Genomic DNA, 20,229 nt, shown 5'->3' with positions numbered 1-20,229 from the left:
TTTTCCTAACGGTAACGTCAAGTCGAAGTCACAAGACCATGCAACGTTGAAACGAGCGTCCCATGAATTCGCATTTTAATGCTTGTTAGATTTTATATTTACGTATAATCATATTATATGATTAGAAATAATTATCTCAACGAGAAAGTAGGTTAATAAATTTACTTGTTTTGCAATTATTCTATTTTGTATAATCTTCACAATTGGTTAAATAATACTTTAGGTCCTTGGAGGCTCCAGCGTGCTGAACACAATGCTTTACATTCGCGGAAATCGACGTGATTATGATCAATGGCGAAGTTTCGGAAATCCTGGTTGGGGATACGATGATGTGTTACCATATTTTCACAAATCGCAGGATCAAAGAAATCCATATCTGGCACGCAATACAAAATATCATAGCACAGGTTTGCATACTTCAATTATCGTGTATATTGTGCGATAAATCATTAATATTTTTTTATTCTTATTATTTTTTATTTCCTAGGAGGATATCTAACTGTACAGGATAGCCCTTATGTTACTCCGTTGGGCGTAGCATTTTTGCAGGCTGGTGAAGAGATGGGTTACAATATTTGCGACGTCAATGGCGAACAGCAAACTGGTTTCGCCTTTTTTCAGTATACAATGCGACGGGGTGCTAGATGCAGTACTGCCAAAGCATTTGTGCGACCCATTCAACTAAGAAAGAATTTCCATCTTTCTTTGTGGAGCCATGTGACTCGAATATTGATTGATCCGCAGAACAAAAGAGCGTACGGTGTAGAATTTATTAGAGATGGTCATAAGGAGATGGTGTTTGCCAAAAAAGAAATAATCCTCTCTGCTGGCGCTATCAATAGTCCGCAATTATTAATGCTCTCAGGTATAGGACCACGTGTCCATTTAGAACAATTGGGAATCCCTGTAATTCAAGACTCACCTGGTGTCGGACAGAATTTGCAGGATCATATTGCAATTGGCGGGCTCGTTTTTCCGATTGACTATCAGATCAGTATTGTGATGAATCGAATGGTAAACGTCAATTCTGCATTGAAATACGCCATTACTGAAGACGGCCCATTGACATCCAGCATTGGTCTTGAGGCGGTCGGCTTTATTGCTACCAAGTATGCCAATGAGACTGAGTGGCCCGATATCGAGTTCATGTTGACATCTTCGGGAGTCAATTCTGATGGTGGCAATCATGTAAAGAATGCTCATGGTTTAACCGATGAATTTTACAACGACGTATTTAATGAACTCAACAATCACGATGTCTTTGGAGTGTTTCCAATGTTACTCAGGCCCAAGTCGCACGGCTACATCAGATTGAAATCTAAAAATCCCTTGGATTACCCGTTGCTTTATCATAATTATCTCACTCATCCAGAAGATGTAGCAGTGCTTCGCGAGGGTGTCAAAGCGGCAGTTGCCTTTGGCGAAACGCGCAGTATGAAGAAATTCGGTTCTAGATTTCATAGCAAACAGTTACCAAGTTGTAAGCACATTCCCCTTTATAGCGACGAATACTGGACATGCATTTTACGAATGTATACCATGACGATATATCATATGAGCTGTACCGCAAAGATGGGCCCGGCCAGCGATCCTATGGCGGTTGTGGATCCAGAACTAAGAGTCTATGGAATTGAAGGCTTGCGAGTTATCGATGCATCCATCATGCCAACTATTACTAGCGGCAACATAAATGCGCCTGTTATTATGATTAGTGAAAAGGGTGCCGATTTGATAAAGACAATGTGGATGCAATCATCTCGCTCGAAAAGAGATAATGTTACCGTTGTTACTTCTTGACATTAATCAATTGGAAAATATTGCATAATGTAATACAAATGTACGATTAATCGAAACGTTAGATCAAATACAAGAATTTTAGTAAAAAGTTCTACGTAGACAGTTTGGAGAAAAATTAGTTTCAAATTAAAATAAGATATAATTTAGAAAAAAAAGTACTCGTAATTATTTATAATATTTAAATATTCAATATAACAAAAAGTCTAGTAGTTGTGATATAATTACAAATTAGATATAGCAAATACATTTTATATCAAGCGTGTCGAAATTGAAAATAATTACAAAATAATAGTTTATATTACAAAATAATAGTTTATTTCCATTAAAATACTTTTGTAAAAATTAGTCAATAACATAACTTTTAAGATATATTCTCTATTTGTCTTTACTAATAGAATAAAGAACGAAAACTCTACAAAGTTTAGTTTGCGAGAAGCCTTTCTTTTCAATCATTTATATCTTAAAAATTATTAGTGCCTCGACATTTTCACTGACAATGAGAAAAAATCGTCGTCAAAGCCAGAGAAACTGAGTTGAATTTTCACACGCTTTTTATCCCATTGAGCTACGTCAACTCATTTCCTCCGTGCAATTCAGGAAAGTGGACCTTCTATTTATCAGTTTTGCAGGTTTTCACTCTGTCATTCGCCGTTGCAAAATTGATCATTCCACGTATAATCGACACTAAAATTTTTTCAAACTTCAAGCTTTATTATTATTTTGGAAACATTTCGATATTATAATTATTAGCTGAAATATAAATATTTAAAGTTGTACAATTATTTATTACTTTTCAAGTGTATCGTGTATACTTTTTTAACCAAGTGTATTAAAAAATTTTTATGCCAAAGTCTCTTAGAAAGAAATGGGGATTGCTTTACCTCAACCACTGTATTTTTTAAAAAATTTTTCTATTAAAAAATTGCTATGGGAATATTGCCATCTCTTGTAAGCTTTCTATACTCATTGAAATATGTAGTATAAGATAGATCTTATTAGCATACTTAACTTTACATAACTTTATATAACATCTCTCTTAATCACAGAACGTACAGTGAAATGAAGCAGGCAGCTTATCTTATATTCAGATCTTTAAAAAATCGAATTTTTTTTATCTTGTTGCAAAACACATCCAATCACTTCAGCAAACACTCACGTGATGGCAAAACAGAGACAGAAGTAATATGCAATTCTAAGCGCAGATAACAACACTAATCGGAGAGATAAGTACAAGGTTAAGTACCCTCCTAAAAAGATATTAGCTATTTTCACTATAACGCACCAACATCCTCGGATGACTGTCATAGCTAATTTATTTCTTAATATATATTTCATATAGAGAGCCTTTAAAATTCTTAACGTTAGTTTACGCCGGCTGAAAGAAGCGTTATTTATTACAAACAGTTATTGTTTAAGGCAAAAGAAAAAATATCGGATCGAAAGGTCTGAATAGCTTAGTGGTAAGAGCAATCGCCCGGCAAGCGAAAGACTCGGGTTCGATTCCCGATTCAGCGACTTCCGCCCGATATTTTTCTCACCTATATCTCTTTAAGAGGGTTAGAGGGGAATATAGAAATTAAAATTCTCGAATTGAAAATTAATTCCGCAGTAAATCTTGGCAATGTATCAAGCAAAATTTTCGTGCTCCGTTCACATTATCAAAGTTCTATCGAAAAAATAAATTTTTGCTATAACGCATCAACATCCGCGTACGGTTGTCATAGCCAATTTATTTCTTAATATATATTTAATATAAAGAGCTGTTATAGTCCAAATGACTGTAACCAATATTAAAAATGTAATGATAGCACCGTTACTTAAAATATATATATTCTTTCCCTAACTAACCGTCTCTTTCTTCCTAACCTCTCTCTATCGCTCTGTCTCTCTCTCGGTCGTTCACACACTCGCTTTGTCTCACTCACTCGCTAACCATCTCGCTCGCTCTCTATCTATCCTTCTTGCTTGTTCATCCCCTCTCACTCGCTCGCTTCGTCTCCCTCGTTCGCTCATGCTATCTCACTCCTGCCCCACGCCGCCAGACCTCGAGAGTGGGGCGGCCGGCCGGGTATATAACGGCGCTCGGCCAGCATACCGGGACCAGATCCTATCCTGCGATCTTACCTAGTAGACGCTCCAGAATACAACCACGGACTAAGGCGTTTCTTAGTTCAGCCGAGTCTTCGACATCCTGACACCTGTTCGTGCTAAGGGGTTTCTTAGCTCTGCCGAGTCTTCGGCTTCCTGCTACTTTGATCGGACTAAGGCGTCTTTTAGCTCCACCGGGGGTATCCGGCACTCTAAGACCCGCTGGGTCGAGGTGTTTCTCGACTCCGCCAGGAGACCTGGCCTCCCCCGAAGGGCTGACGTAGCACCACTCAGTCCTTCCGAGCCACCTTGTATATACCGCCTGCGCTTGGCTTCCGAGCCACACGATAAACACCGCCTGCGCTTGGCTTTCGAGCTACCTTGTATATTGCCTACGCTTGGTTTTCGAGCTACCTCGTATATCGCTTGCGCTTGGCTTCCGAGCCACTTGATAGAAACCGCCTGCGCTTGACTTCCGAACCATTTTGTATATACCTCCTTCGCTTGGGTTCCGAGCCACCCGGTAGACACCGCCTGCGCTCGGCTTTCGAGCCACCTTGTATACCGTCTACGCGTGGCTTCCGAGCCACCTTGTATATCGCCTGCGCTTGGCTTTCGAGCCAACTCGTTTATCGCTTGCGCTTGGCTTCCGAGCCACCTTGTATATACCGTTTGCGCTTGGCTTCCGAGCCACCTTGTATATACCGTTTGCGCTTGGCTTCCGAGCCACTTTATAATTATTCACCTACTCATTGTAAATATCACATCTGACAAAATAAAGACTGTTTGCCTATAACCGAGGAGTCATGCAAGTTTGAGTCTCCCCTTCTCTCGAACCCTGACGCCGGCGAGCCGATCCGCGCGCTCGAGAAAGATGTCCGCGTTACAAAATATTAATTAGTAATAAGAATTAATTTAATATTATTAAAAATAAGAATTATTAAAATATTACAGAATATTTTTAGCTCATAAAAAGAGCGCCTTCGCTAAACGCTCGCCGTGCGAAAACACTAACGCAGCGAGACACGCACGAAATACCGGAAATCGCGGGATGCAAGCGAAGAGTCGCGACTCCAACCTGCTTCGCTTCCACTTAAATAAAAAACGCATGAATATTTCTTAACCAATCAAGGGCCTGTTTCTAAGGGCCCTCTCCGAAAGAAATCAAGGAACCGAGTACCACATAAGACCGAGAACTAGACCGCAGGAGTCAGTCGCTAATTAAATCACAAACCGGCAAGAAGAACAATAGCTTCTAACGAATAAAAAAAAGTAGATTGCTAAACCAATAAACGCTAAGAAATACGGACGCGCATGACGAAGAATTAATGTTAGGGATCGAATCCAATAATTAAAACGAGAGTTAAGTCATATTTGTGCGAAATTTATTAATAAAGAAAGAAATAGCAAAAAAAAGAGGAGAGACGTATTATTGGGGGTGACTAGAAGTCCTAATTCTCCTCGTTCAGCTCGAATCCCATATAAAAATTTCCGTGTCAATCCAACGACACAACAATTTGGTGGCATATTTCTGGTAGCCGCCGGATCTTTTGCTCCTCACAGCTGTTGATAACACATGTAAGAACACGAAGGTGTTAAAACCGTCAGTAACGCTGACGGAAACAAACGGAAGCCACAGTACAGTGAAAGAGAAGAACGGACAACGCAAGCAGTATAAAGCGTGATAATCAAGCAGCTGAAGACCGAATAGGATCGCCAACGTCCTAAGGACAACGTCGACCTATGACAACCTAACGAACAACACATCACCATAAAAGCGACGACCGCCGTATCAATCACGAGCACTGAACCGCCAGCCTGTTTTTTCTTACGTGAGGGAAATCTTTTATAGATACCCCCGCCCTCGGGTAAGGGTTAGGGAATTATGCGGGACTCCCTCCCCGAAGGGAGGTATACTACGCTAAACCACCTCACGGGGGTCCTTCACGGGCGGTAGGTGGGGGACGCCGAGGATGCTGGGATCCCATGCCAACTCGGCGCCCCTCGCCTGTCTTTCTCGGAGGAGAGACTGTCCAAGGACAGCTTCTCCCCCCGCCATCGTGCGGGCCGTCGCAGTTGTGGCGCATGGGAACACCACCCCCACGCCACGCCCTCCCATTACGATTAGGGGGGGCGAGGCCGGGGCTTGAGTATCCCGCTCAAGCCCCGGCCTCCCTGTTCCTCCGGTTGTGGCTCCTTCTACTCCCAAAGGAAGTCAGGTTCGGCCAGCAACCAGAGGGGCCCTCCTCGGAAGTTCTGGCGGATCATTCCCGCGAGGTTGCCGAGGGAGGAGTTCCGGACTTAAGCGTCCCGAGTCCCCTTCCCCGCCGGCTTCATCCCACTCCAGTACTATCTGGAGTGGGATGGGGTTTTACCCTCCTCTGGTTCCTGCCTCGGCGAGGGCCCTCTCTTTGCCCTGGCAACCAGGAATGGTCTTCCTCTCGGGACCCGGGAGTGCGCGCGCGCCTCCTCCGTCTTTCTCGTTCTCTTTCTGCCTCCTCCTTCTGCGAGAGGGTAATCTCCGAGAGAGGAGAAAGCCCTCTAACTTTCCCCTGACCCGAAAGCTGGCGCCACCACGGCCGGGAGAAAGAGATCGGCCCCCACTATGGACACGAGGTCTCCTTTCGTCATCCCACGCAGCACACTCTAGAAGAGTGCCCGCAGTGGTGGCACCGAGTCGTGCGCTCTTTTTCGATCCGACCCAGGTACTCCCCGAAACAACCATGTCCGGTAAGCACCTGGGTCATCCTAAAGGTAACCTCCCCCCTTGGCCCTGTCCAGCCACTGCTGGAAACAGGGCCGGATGGCCTCGGCAGTCCTTTGGCCCGGCAATCTCGGATCAAAGAGCATGGCGACCCATCTGTGTACCAAGACCCGCCGAGCGTGACCCTTATTGCACGCTGGACTCTGTCTGTGAGGACTACTCCTCGCCTCCTCAATTCTCTAGTACGCTGATACACATCAGCGTACATTCTGGCGAGGAGTTCTATGGGAGGAACTCCTGCGAGTAGCCCCACGGCCGCGCAGCTCACTGTCCGGTAACCCCGGCATATTCTGTTGGCCACCCGTCTTTGCATTTAATGCATTGTGTTCTTCATGCGACGGGTGGTCTCCATCCTGTTGACCCATACCGGGGCTCCGTATAGGGCCATGGCGTGTACAGTGCCGGCGTACAAGTGGCGAACCCTTTTGTCCGGTCTTCCGAGATTTGGCAGCAATCTGCTCAAGGCCATAGCGGCCTTCTCGACCCTCGAAGCCAGGCGACGAAAGTGTTCGCCGAACGTCCACTTACCATCCAGGTGGAAGCCCAGATACTTTATCTGTGCTCCCACCAAGATGGGGGTGTCCTCGACAATAATTTCCGTCCTTGGTGGCGCCCCATGAGAGCCGTCATGGAAAAAGACGGCCTCAGTTTTTTGGGGCGCCACCTTTAAACCAATCCCTTTGATGGAGCGCACGACTCGAGCTGTGGCGAGGTTTGCTCTCGCCACCGCTTCCCACCAATTGTCCCTTCTGGCTAATATCAGCTAATATCAGCGTATCGTCGGCATAGCAAATTGTGCTACAGCCAGGGGGAAGGGCAGACCGAATTATGGAGTCATATGCGAGGTTCCACATTAGCGGGCCTAAGACTGAGCTCTGTGGAACCCCGCATGTCATGTCCCTCTCGCATATCTTAGCCTCTCTGTCTATATATGCAATTTTTCTTCCCCGGAAGTAGTCCGCTATTATTGTAGCCAGGTAGGGAGGAACCCTGTGGTAATCCAGAGCCGCCCCCATCTGGTACCAAGGCAAGGTGTTGAAGGCCTCCCCGTGGAGCACAACCTTGTGGTGGGGGAGCTCACCCAGTCCGCTGGAGGACTGAGTGCTAACAGTGCTCCGTACCGATTAAATCGGTACAAACAACTTCTCCGGCCCGGTTGGTTGGCGATGAGCTCGGCGGGCTATGCCGGCGGGACTTGGTCCCGGTAGGGCCACCCATGCCGGACGGGCCGTCGTGGGAGTCGACGTCCCGGGTAGAAGGAGTCCATGGGTTGGACGGGCCCCATAAGGACCTAGGTCCATCGTCCTAGGGGTGGAGCTCCCCGAAAGAAAAGCCGAACATGGAGGACAACACAAGGAGGATAACTGTACCGGCCCAGGGGAGTTCGGATCCCTCAGGGCCCGGCGAGAGAGGGGGCGTCTCGGGCGCCCCCTCGTCGTCATCATGTGACGAGGCTGTTATGAAGACGGGTCTTATAACAGGGCGAAGTACCGAACGTTAAGAAGCAAAGAAGCAGAGGAGGGATACCTCTGACAATCGGAGCGTCCTCGAGCCTCCCTGCCAGGTCATGGACAACACAGCCATGGAAGTGGACGGGGAAACAGAAAAGGAAAAGGAATTGATGTTCGGACAGCTTGAGGCCTGGGACACAGGGGCACTAACAACTAAGCCCGTCCATTCGGTCTTCACGGAAGCTGAAAGGAATTTCGACGAGTGCTTCGAGCTGCTTAGAGTGATCATCCTCGGAAAGAGGGATAGGAAAGGAAAGTGTGCATCCAGAACGTGCAGTGAAATGCGAAAAAGGTGTCTTCGGCGTGATGGACGCTGTCGTAGAAATCACTCGGAGATACTTTGAGGTTTGCGGGAGGGAAAGCTCCAAAAAAGATGCGGGCACAAGCACGGAAAGGGCCCAATATGACAACAGGAGCGTGGAGACGAAGAAAACATTACTGGTGGACAGGGGGACTGATCCCACCGAAACGAGTAATTGGAAGGACCAGAAGGACCTCCTTCTGGAGAAGCTGGTCTCCGGCATGAGCGAGTTCGCGCTCAGGCTGGAGGTCAGCGAGAGAAGGATCCTGGAACTGGAGAGCGCCGCATGGAGGCGAGCGACGCCTCGCAGAGAGAGAGAAGGAAGCTCCTAGGATTGGAAAGAGCAAGCGAAGGAGGGCCGGGGAGAGGGGGGCGTGTCATCCTCGAGTGACCCCCCCTTACCCACAACGAATCGGATTCCGGATCTGGACAAGAATCCGAGACAAAATGGACGGAAGTCATCGGGCGGAGGTCAACGAAGCGTCGCGGAACGAGGAAGACGCCAGTTACACCGAGGCCTAAGGAGGGGTTGAGCAACCTTAGACTTTGTCTTAGTGGAGGAGTATCTGAGGTGCCTAGGGCGAAAGAGGAGAAAGGGGGAATAGGGCTGAGATGTTACCGGTGCCTGTGTCTTGGACACACGTGGCGCCGGTGCACCTCGGCCGTGGACCGGAGCTCCCGCTGCTACCGCTGCGGGGCTCCGGGACACATGGCAAAGGGGTGCTCTGCCGAGCCGCGTTGTCCGCTTTGTGCAGATGTGGGGCGGCCGGTGGGACACCCCCTCGGGGGTGAAGGGTGTGCGCGCACACTCCTCCCTGGGAAAAGGAAGCCGGGACGTGGGTTCGGTGGGATTCCCTCGGACAAGAGGCCGAGGTGGAGACCGCCGAACGGTCTGGAGCGGATCCCCACCCCGTGGACGGGGCAGGAGGGAGGGGGGAGTCGACGTCGGGCCAAGGCCTGACGTCGACTCCCCCCAGTACCGGCGTAGTGGAAAGAAGCCACTGCACCGGATGAGGTCGACGGGGGGGAGGGAACTGGGGCGTTAAATAGTCCCAAACTCCTCCCTCGGCGACCTCACGAGAGGGAGGCCCGTCCGACCGGTGTCGAATCCTAACTCCCTTTAGGGAGCGGAGGGAACTCGGTCGGGCGGGCGGTCAAGGAGGAGAGGAGCGCAGAGGCTCGCCTCATTGCACGCGTCTCCTCTCCTCGCCGACGCGGGACGGAGATGCGGCGGTCTGTCTCCCCAAGCCGGTAACATAGTGCGCCGGCTTGGGGGAGCGGCCGTCGTAGGGAGGGCTCTTCCTCTTCAAGGGAGAGTCCTCCGAAGGAGGCCCCCGTGCCCGGATGCCAAATCCCAACTCCCAAGGGAGCGGAGAGAGCGCCGGGCGCGAGGACGGGGGGCTGCGGCTCGAGCGGGTTTCTCGAGCCACAACCCCGCCCCCCGAACTCTTAGGGAGGGCGCGATGTGAGGGTGGTATTCCCCTTGCGTCGCGACCGCGGTTCCGCACGATGGCGGAGGAGAGAGTCATCCCTTCAGGGTGGTTCTCTCCCAGGAGGTGGCGCGGGGGGGGGGGGGCACGGAGTCGGCATGGGTGATTAGCATCCTTCGTGCCCCCTGAAAACGCACGCGATGGGATATCCGCTGAGGTACACTACTCCCCATCACGGGAAGGACTTCAGTCCTTGCTGGGATGAGGAGAAGAATTCCCACATAACCCTCGCCTCCTTACCCGAGGAGCGAGGGTACCTATAAAAGGTTTCCTTAGCGTAACAAAAAAAGGGTGTTGAAGGCGTTCGAGATGTCTAAAGAGACCGCTAACAATACCCCGCCTTCCTCCATGACAGCCCCCGCGATCGAGCGGACACGCTCTAATAAGATCGTGTCTATTGTGAACCGCACGACGCGGAAGCCGTATTGTTCTTCATGCAAATTTGGACTCTCCCGGGGCCTGTTATCAGCCTACAAGCGATCGAGTTGCAGCAGCTGCAGCTGAGCAGTACCGAGCGTAACGATGCGAGCCGTAATACTGTAAGACCAAATCTTATTAGTTTTGCGTGCATGTGTTGGAGGAAGACGGATACCCCAACAACTGATAATAAATCAATCGTGGCTACATAGCAAACCCGCGGAACTAGCAATCCGAGTTATCGCTAACCTTACAAAATCTCGAAAGTGTCCGTAGAAAATTAGAAAGCGACTATTCGAGCGATAGCGATATCGAATTACCCGCGAACGTAATAAACGAGCGAAAATTTCCGTTCACGACTTTTGATGCGAGTTTATTCGCGAATAATATAAGCAACTCCATTCGTGAAACCCGAGACGAGCCACGGCGACTGAGACCTTAAGTTAGAGGAACTCCGAGTAGAGTATCCTTGCGGAGAGTATTTTCGTAATTTCGAATATATTTCTAACCTAACCTTGCAACCGACCACACGTCTATCCGTAGTGGACAGAACAGCGGAGGTCGCTGGCCCGGACGAACATCAGCACACTCAGATGACCGAGAAACCGGAGCAGCGGACGGAGATCTGACCAGCGAAGCCGGGAACAGCATCTGAGAAAACATGTAAATGGTCATTATTAGTTTTAAGGTTTTATTAATTGACATTATTCTATGTTATCAAATAACTACGCGAAAATCGTAAAAAGTAGAATAAAACAAAAAATACAATAAAAAAAAAGACGCGATAATTAGAAACGAGTGATTGATTTTCTTTTAACTGTGTGCGAGAAGCGGAAACATATTTTAGTTGAGTAACGGACTGCTAATTAACTTTGGCACATTAGCGGAAATTATCGCGAAATCAGATCTTTATTATTTGAGAGAAAACAAAATTGGATAAAACTTCGGAAAACCCACCCATATGAAATAATGGGTAAGAATACCCAATTCCTACGTATTTTTACTTCCTGAACACGAAAATGAAACTGAAAAATGGCGCTTAAAACAAAAAACATGAAAAATTGCACAAAATACAAAGAAAAACAAAAAAAACAGTGAAAATCTGCGTACCCATATGAAATAATGGATAATAATACCCAATTCCTACGTATTTTTGCTTCCTGAACACGAATATTAAACTAAAAAATGGCGCTCAAAACAAAAAACAAAAAATCGCAAAAAATACAAAAAAAAAACAAAAAAAACTGAAAACCAGCGTTTGCTGTACTGTGTGTACCCAGCATGTGTCAAGTGTGTGTGTGCGTACGTGCGTTTGTGTGTATATGTGTGTGTAGAGATCAGGACCCGTAGTTCGTCACTACTACAGTATTTTAAGACTCCAAACCCTCTCTACCAGTTTGTAGATGTCTCAATGGGTATGTTTGTCATTTGTGCTGTGTGTGATAAGGATATTTGTGTTTAGGCGTCTTGCGGAGTATCAACATGTCGATCGAAAACTTTGTCCTGAACTAGAATCTCTTGAAACTCAGCAATGAGATCAAAGAATACATTAATACGTTCAGGGCAGCAATATACGCGCTTAAATAAATATTCCGCGAGATAAGACACTAAGTGTTCTTCCTTAGTGCCATACTTAGAAATATTCGCTCTCACCTCACGCCATGTGCGCTCAATTCCTTGCGTATGGGCACCTGTCTCCGGGTCTACGAAATTTGTCTTATAATTAACAGAAAGATGGTTAAAATCCTCAGCAGACAAACATTCATAATCAACATTTATCAGATATTACTGTAGTCCCGGGTAGTATCCATTCTTTGATACACTTAACTAGTGTTCCGGAAGTACGATCAGGAATAGGTACTAGAAAAATCTTCTTAGTGCCACGTTTGTAACCGCCGAATATCCACTTTCCATCAATTAAACGTCCACGATTATATTTTCTCTGGCCAAATTTTGCTTCGTCAATTTCGACAACAGTACCGGGTCCACCTAATTTCTCTGAGCTTTTCTCTGCCCAGTATACGCATAATTCACGGCAGTAACTACTCCAGTTTACAATAGTCTCCGAAGACAAGTCGAGATCATCAGAAATATAGCTATATCGGGGTATAGGTATCCATAGAAAATGTGCAATAAACATACATGCTGTAGACACGGGCAAATGCACATGGTCGAACCACGTGTTCACTTTTACGCTTCTCCAAAAATCATATCGCATCATTCTCTTCTTCTTTTTAGGCTGTGCAGCATTGTAGGATTTGCGGTAGCGAAAAAGAAGTGTCTCCAGATTCAGTGTGAGTTCATTGCCACAACTAGGACATTCCATCTTATCCCGAAAAACGTGATGCTTAATAAGAAATCGAACGCACCACTTTTCGTCAAAAGCATCGCGAATAAATGTACTGTGTTTCACGTGTTCTGCCATATTCGTTAAATGAAAGATTTATTATAAAGTACTAACCAAATAACACTGCTGACAAAATTTAAAGTCTTATATTTTACCAGCCACAATATATAAAAAAAATGTAAAACGATATGGACTACTTGACAAAGCTTCTCTTACGTACTTATGTTAGATAGATTACGGTAATTATACACATTACTGAAAATTTCACCGATTTCAAAGACTTTGAAGTATGTTCGAAAAAGAAAGTCACATATCCTAAACCAATCGAAATTTAGAGTTCCAATGCCAACCAAAATTAAGAGTTTTGTAGCAAAGAATATAAAAGAAAAACTACATAAAAAGGCACTCAGCTTCAATGATCTCGACATATACATATATTGTCAAGCTCATGGTTTTAAATAAGAAAAACGTTTTAACCGTCGTACATTATTATTTATTAAAGTTAAAAAAAAGATGGTAAGATTTCAGCTTCTCTGCCGCACTTATAGGAAAACTTCGCATTGCATAGAAAGTTGTAAATTCATGAAACCTCGCTTCGCGTGGGAAGTTGCAAACCTATGTGGAACCTCACTTCGCGTTGGAAGTTGCAAACCCATGTGGAACCTCGCTTCGCCTTAAAAGTGTATGCGTGGAGACAGTGTGTTCCGCCACCCTGCGGGGGGCTCCACTACCAAGAAACTAGACACATAGGTTTGGGTTGAACCTTGCTTTGCGTGGAAAGTTGCAAACCCATGTGGAATCTCGCTTCGCCTTAAAAGTGTATGCGTGGAGACAGTGTGTTCCGCCCCCCTGCGGGGGGCTCCACTACCAAAAAACTAGACACGTAAGTTTGGGTTGAATTTCGCTTCGCGTGGAAAGTTGCAAACCCATGTGGAACCTCGCTTCGCGTGGAAAAGTATATGCGTGGACACAATGGGTTCCGCCCTCCTGCGGGGGGCTCTACTATCAAAAAACTAGACATATAGGTCTGGATTAAACCTCGCTTCGCGTGGAAAGTTGCAAACCCATGTGGAACCTCGCTTTGCCTTAAAAATGTATGCGTGCAGACAGTGTGTTCCGCCCCCCTGCGGGGGGGTCCACTACCGAAAAACTAGACATATAGCATGTAGCACTACCGAAAAACTAGACATATTATATGAAAATAAAGATATTCTTGTCACTAGAGCAGATAAAGGTCAGACTACGGTCATTATGGACAAAAAAGACTATTATGAAAAGATGGAATTAATATTGAATGATGTATCGACGTATAAAAAGTTAAAGAAAGACCCGATAAAACGAATAACGAACAAAATAAACTCACTAGTTAAATCTTGGCGCAATAATGGCTTGATTGATGATAGGACTTACAAACATTTAAATTGTACCAATGGCAATATGCCACGTAGTTACGGTCTCCCGAAGGTTCACAAAACTGGTATGCCATTGAGAATTATAGTATCGTCACTTGGTAGTCCGTTATACAATGTTTCTGGTTATCTTCACAAAATATTACATAACTCAATCAAAAAACCAAAATCACATGTCAAAGATGGTTGGTCCTTTGTCAAAAATATTAAGGATACTTCTATGAATGATAATGATATATTGATATCGTTAGATGTTAGTGCGTTATTTACAAACGTTCCCAAAGAATTAGTGTTAAATGCTATTAAAAAACGTTGGAACGATATTACTAAGAACACAGATTTCAGTTTAACTCAGTTCCTATACGCAATAGAATTAGTCTTAGATTCAACCAGTTTTATTTTCAATGGTCAGTTTTTTGAACAAATTTTCGGCACACCAATGGGTTCCCCCCTATCACCTATCCTCGCTGATATGGTAATGGATGATCTTGAGACACAATGTTTAGAGTCGTTAAGTTTCACCTATATATTATAGATATGTAGACGATATATTCGCCATAGTACCGCGTAAAAAATTGAGTGAGATATTAGCGACTTTCAATAATTACCACCAACGCCTGAAGTTCACGTATAAAATTGAGGTTGATTCGTCCATCAGTTTTCTAAATACAACGATCACTCGCGTGGATAATATACTTATTACTAATTGGTACAGGAAACCTACTTCGTCTGGAAGATATATTAACTTTTTCTCTAACCATCCTCTAAAATATAAGATCAATACTATTTATAATCTTGTAGATCATGCAATTTTATTATCACATGATAGATTCCACCATAGTAATATTGATTTAGTATACGATATTTTACTTAACAATTGTTTCCCCAAACACATTATTAAACGACACATACAAAAAAGAATTAATTTTTTTAAAAATCGCAATCACAATAACGATATAGATTTGAACCAAGGGAAATTCGATAGGATGTCCTTTTTGTCACTCCCATATGTTAAAGATACGAGTCAAGATTTATGTCGAGTTTTACGTGGAGTTGGTTTGAACGTCGTTTATAAAATTAATAAAAAACTAAATATGTTAATAAAACGTGGCAAAGACAATTTACATAAAGATGACCGAACGAATGTGGTATACAAATTAGATTGTAAAGATTGTAATGCATCATATATTGGACAAACTAAAAGACATTTAAGGACTCGTACGAATGAACATTTTAAAAATATTAAATTACATGAAACAAATCACTCTGTTATAAGTAAACACAAAATAAATTATGACATGACATGAATTTGATTGGACTAAACTCAATATATTACATAATGAGAAACATGTGCGTAAAAGAGAAATTGCGGAAATGTTCTACATCAAAAAATTTAAGAATACAATTAATCTTCAAAAGGACACTGAGAGCTTAAATAATATTTATGATAAAATAATAAAGGTCGTGTAATAAGTTTTCTAATATTGTTAGTTATTGACAAGGTTTCTTACTGACTTAACGTTCTCGCCTTTAATATTGACAACATGTGTGAGCGAATCTTTTATTTGAACATGCTTGTCTAAGATTCACATTTATAACGTATGTACTCTTTTTATATCTAACTTATTCTATGCATATTACTATCTTTAAACCGTTTAGATTTATAAGTTTAATTTTCAATTGTATTATTTTAGTGTATACTTGAAAAGGACCACAACCATATGGTCGAAACGTCGTAACTTTTAATAAAGTGTAAAAAATGTGTGCTAGTTTGGTCGATTATTTTCAATATTGATCCTTTGATTAATTTACTAGCGATATTTAAAGAATTTATTGCTAGACATATAGGTTTGGGTTGAACCTCGCTTCGCGTGGAAAGTTGCAAACCCATGTGGAACTTCACTTTTTTTTAACTTGCGAGTCCGACCGCCATTTTTCAGTTTCATATTTGTGTTCAGGAAGCAAAAATACGTAGGAATTGGGTATTCTTATCCATTATTTCATATGGATGGGTTTTCCGAAATTATCCCAAAATTGATTTACATTTAGTCATGCGAGCGAAATGCAAAGATATTATTTATTTTATCAAAATGTTAATTTTTGAGTTGATTACGATAAGCGAAATTTTGTTTCAAATAATTATTTTACTTTTAAACGAGATTAAAATTGTTTTACATATATTAGCGCGGGATAAACACGCGAAGATATATTTTAAGTTAATTAGAACATATTCTGATATGCGCGAAGCGGAACGAATAATCCGGAATAAGAAGCGAGTTTTATTTAGTATGAGATACATTGAATTACATTCGAACACTCACGAGAAAGTGATTGCCGAGAGTAGAGCGCGATACAGGATCAAAGACGCGAACATTGCAAAAAACGAGCGTGGCGATAACGAGTTGTCTAGCGACGTTCGACATTGGACTACGCATGTTGACATTGCGGAAGCATATGCGAGCGGCAAGAACCGCGAAACAACACCGGAAGCGGAAGTACGCGGAGTTAAAATTCAAAGGCGATCTAGCGAACGGGGCACACTTTGATTCTCACTACATTCAATGCCGTATCCGTAAAAATGTAACGCGCAAAGGTAATAAACATTTTAATTTTATTTTAAACGAAATCCTATTAAAGCGTCATGTAGAGATGCGAGACGAGTACGGAATACTTGTAGTAGAAACGCGAGTGTATTTCAATAAGCGCGAGCGCAGAGCGAAAGTCGAATCGTGAACACGTTTGGAAGTCCGAGAGCACCGCGGTAAATTCGAACGGAAACGCGAAGCGGACGTGGCGGTGACATTGTACAATAAAATAAAAGGGATTCCAATTGCCAAAACGATTCCGACAAAGCGACAGCAGGGCATTAAAAGAACGGAACCTAACGAATTAGGCAAGCTAAGGCGCGAATTAAAATACACACGGGAGAGCGAAACAAAGATACCGGCGCGAGGAAAATTAGTTTTAAGTAAATTTATAATTAACATAAGAATTAATTATAATAGCGGCCAAAGGCGGCGTGAGCGCGGAAGAGAGACATGAGCTTGATTGGCCGAGGAACTTGTAGCGAGGCAGCCGGGTATATAACCGGGGGTCACGGCGAGTCAAAAACCGTTAGCGGGAAAACCTTTCAGAGGAAGCTTTCGAAGAGAGCTTGACGCGAAAGAGCTAACTCTTCAGCGCGGCCGAAAAAGTACGCGGGCGAGACACGCGACGCGACCGTGAGAACAATTATATAGGTGCGAGTGGCTAAACATTGTAACAGTTAATTACAATAAAGAATTGTGTTAATTGTAACAACAAACGTGAAATGTCATTGTCACGCGAGTGATACTTACCCTAAAGAGCGTGTATCCCAAGCGTCCGAAATGATTCCAAATACAGCGGCGACCTGAAAAAGAAAGGAAGGGATAAGTGCACGAGGCGCGGTCGAGAGACGAGCCTGGACCGAACGGGAAGTGACGCAATCACCCAGCCACAAGACTACGTGCGCGGATTAATACCTTGGTGCTTATTAAGGTCAAAGCACCTGGCGACCACGACAAGCGTGATGTCATTAAAATCTCCGCTGTCTGCCCAGTCACAACCTTGCGACCGCAGGCTGGGCACAGCACGGACGACCCCGTTTCGACAGCAGATCCACAGCCGGGGACGTCGACACAGGGAGTCGATGAAGCCTGTAACAGAAAAAACAATAATTAGTAAATAAGCGAGTTAAGTCAAGTTTGACTATTGAATATAATATAGTTATATCAAATATACACTTATTAACAATTATTTTGGTTAAATGTTAAAGTTCTAATTTAGTTACATTTTAATACGAAAACATATTCAGACAAAGTTTATTTTATGCCCGGATGCAAAAGATATTGATTTTGATTATTTTAGTTTGAGTTATTTTGCAAAGCCTGAAAATAAAGAGTTTTTAAGTTAATAACATTTAACTACATTTATTATAAAATACAAAAATATATAAGCATAATAAAAACACAGAGAGAAATACAGAAATATCATTATTCAGCTAGTTTAAGTCAAAGTAATAATAAACGTTAGCAACGCGGAAGTAAATATAGAAAAACATATAAAAAGATATAATAAACAGAAAATGATAAAAATAAGTTAGCTTGAAAGTAGTTTTAAATTAGTGATAAGTCTAGGGGCGAACTTGCAAATCGACCGCATTCCGAGGAACGGAAGACAGCTTCTAACACGGGAAGACATAGAAAATGAAGGTCAATGGTAACAGAGAGTTTATTTTAACATTGTCATAATGTTCTTTTACTTAGCCTATTTAGAAGTGTTTGGCAAGCGAAACTATGATTGAAGTCATTTTCTTTAATTGTCAAAAGGCGAGCGAGAAGCATAAAATTGAGTTTACATTTTATTTCGGTCGATTCACAATTTCGGAACTCCTCATTGTAAATACATGTATATAACTAGGAAATAAGGTAATAAGTTATTGTTAGTACTGTTTTTATTATTTCATAAGTTATTCATTTATTAAAGCATGAAAACTGCGCGAAGAGATACGCGGTATAGTAATACATTATTTTCATGCAAAGAATCTTATTTTATTAGTTTAATTAGCTGCGAGATAATTATTAAGCGTAAGAATAAAATTCTAACAACGAGAAAGTGAGAGCGCGCCAATGAGAACGGCGAAGTCACGCGATTGGTCGATGCGCGAGCAGAGGTGGTAAGCGGTAGGCTACCAAGACGGCGATGCGCGGCGAAGCGCTGATTGGTCGGAGAGCGCATGATGGGGCAAGCGAGTATAAGAATGAGAGCCCCAAGGACTCGAGAGATTATTCGGTTCTAGCGACCATGAGAGACATGTCGAAAAAAGACTTTCGAGGTCAAACTTCGGCGAGAGAACCCACGTTCGTGCGAAAAGTAAAATCGGTCGCACGAATAGTATCTCCACGCAAGTAACAAGTTAAAACAGAAATAACGCGAAATGCGGATGGTAGCGACTGCGTGAGTGAATACTAAGAAGTCGATAGACTTTTGCGAACCGAAGCTCGAACAGTGAATTCGCAATTGTGCGAACAACAATCTCGTGCAAATCCGAAGCGCGCGATAACCAAGTCAGTGCCAAAATACGCGAACGCGATAATTAATACGCGAAGTGCGAGCAGTGACGACTGCGTGCTTAATAATAAATCTCGCGAACAGTAGTGTAGTAACCGTGGTGAAGCATTGTTACGCGAGCGTACTCGTAGCAAGCGATTGTTACCTGTAAAATAAAAGAGAGAAAATATAGTGACTGTTTAGTGACGTGTAATCAATTGACTTACACTTACCACGTGTTGAACATTTTATCCCTCGGTGATATCCTCGGAGATTCTGGAAGGTCCAATTGGTTGGTGTTCCGTGATCGTGATCCGGTCCAGGGCGTTCCACATCCTTCGGTGTCCAGCGGTGACCTATAACAAAAAGCAAAAGGAGGATTAATAGCAGAGGAAGGGAAAAAGGAGAAGAAGAGGGATTCCATCCGGAATTGTCGCTAGTCACACTCTGCATCCAACAACCTTATTTCTATAGGTCAAAATACCTGGCGACCTTGACATAAGGCGAAAGCGTTGCAACCTGGGGATCGGTAAGCTCTGCATTACAAAACTATGCGTGATCTGTCCGGTCACAACCTTGCGACCGATTGTAGGCCGCGGTCCACTCGAAGGAGCATCGCAGAAGGATGTCCACAGCGCGGAGCAGCTTGGAACATCAAAGCAGTTACGGCAGAGTGACGTGAGCGTGGCGAGACCCGACTGTGCTATACGCGAATTGGCTAGCGGAGACGCGGTGGGGCGGCGCGAACGCGATTGGCCGGCGACCCGATGGTGGGGCGCGCACTGCCACGCAGACTATAAAAGATGCAGCCGAGAAGCAAGGAGGACTCATTTGAAGATTGACTCTAAAGGAGTACGTTTCGCGGAGGTTTCGAAATACGGAACGCGCAAGACTCAAACAAAAAGTCGGAACGGTAGTCGACGTAGTACGCATCGCGAGCGGTGATACAACGCGCAGTCTAAAAACTGTAAACTCGATCGCGAATAATTGTTACGTAACGAACCGTGTGCGGGAAAAATTACTAATACTGCAATT

The 20,229-nt window shown here is 44.0% G+C and overlaps 1 protein-coding gene across 1 annotated transcript; it reads left to right on the top strand.

Moving 5' to 3' along the window:
* Positions 1-219: 219 nt before the first annotated feature.
* Positions 220-2,055, top strand: LOC145946399 (glucose dehydrogenase [FAD, quinone]-like). Its single transcript, XM_083056021.1, has 2 exons — positions 220-407; positions 488-2,055. The coding sequence occupies exons 1-2, from the start codon at positions 254-256 to the stop codon at positions 1,795-1,797; spliced, it is 1,464 nt and encodes a 487-aa protein (XP_082912147.1). The 5' UTR covers positions 220-253; the 3' UTR covers positions 1,798-2,055.
* Positions 2,056-20,229: the final 18,174 nt, after the last annotated feature.

This window comes from Prenolepis imparis, unplaced genomic scaffold, assembly GCF_030444845.1.
Source record: "Prenolepis imparis isolate NDT839.2.m4 unplaced genomic scaffold, iyPreImpa1.0 SCAF_16, whole genome shotgun sequence".
NCBI lineage: Eukaryota > Metazoa > Arthropoda > Insecta > Hymenoptera > Formicidae > Prenolepis > Prenolepis imparis.
The sequence above is the reverse complement of the archived record's forward strand: the minus strand, read 5'-3'. Positions and strand labels throughout refer to the sequence as shown.

Excerpts from the sequence above, each read along its gene's own strand:
- LOC145946399 (XM_083056021.1), top strand. The coding sequence starts at position 254 with ATGCTTTACATTCGCGGAAATCGACGTGATTATGATCAATGGCGAAGT. Across the intron at positions 408-487 it reads TACAAAATATCATAGCACAG|GAGGATATCTAACTGTACAG; the intron begins GTTTGCATACTT and ends TTTATTTCCTAG.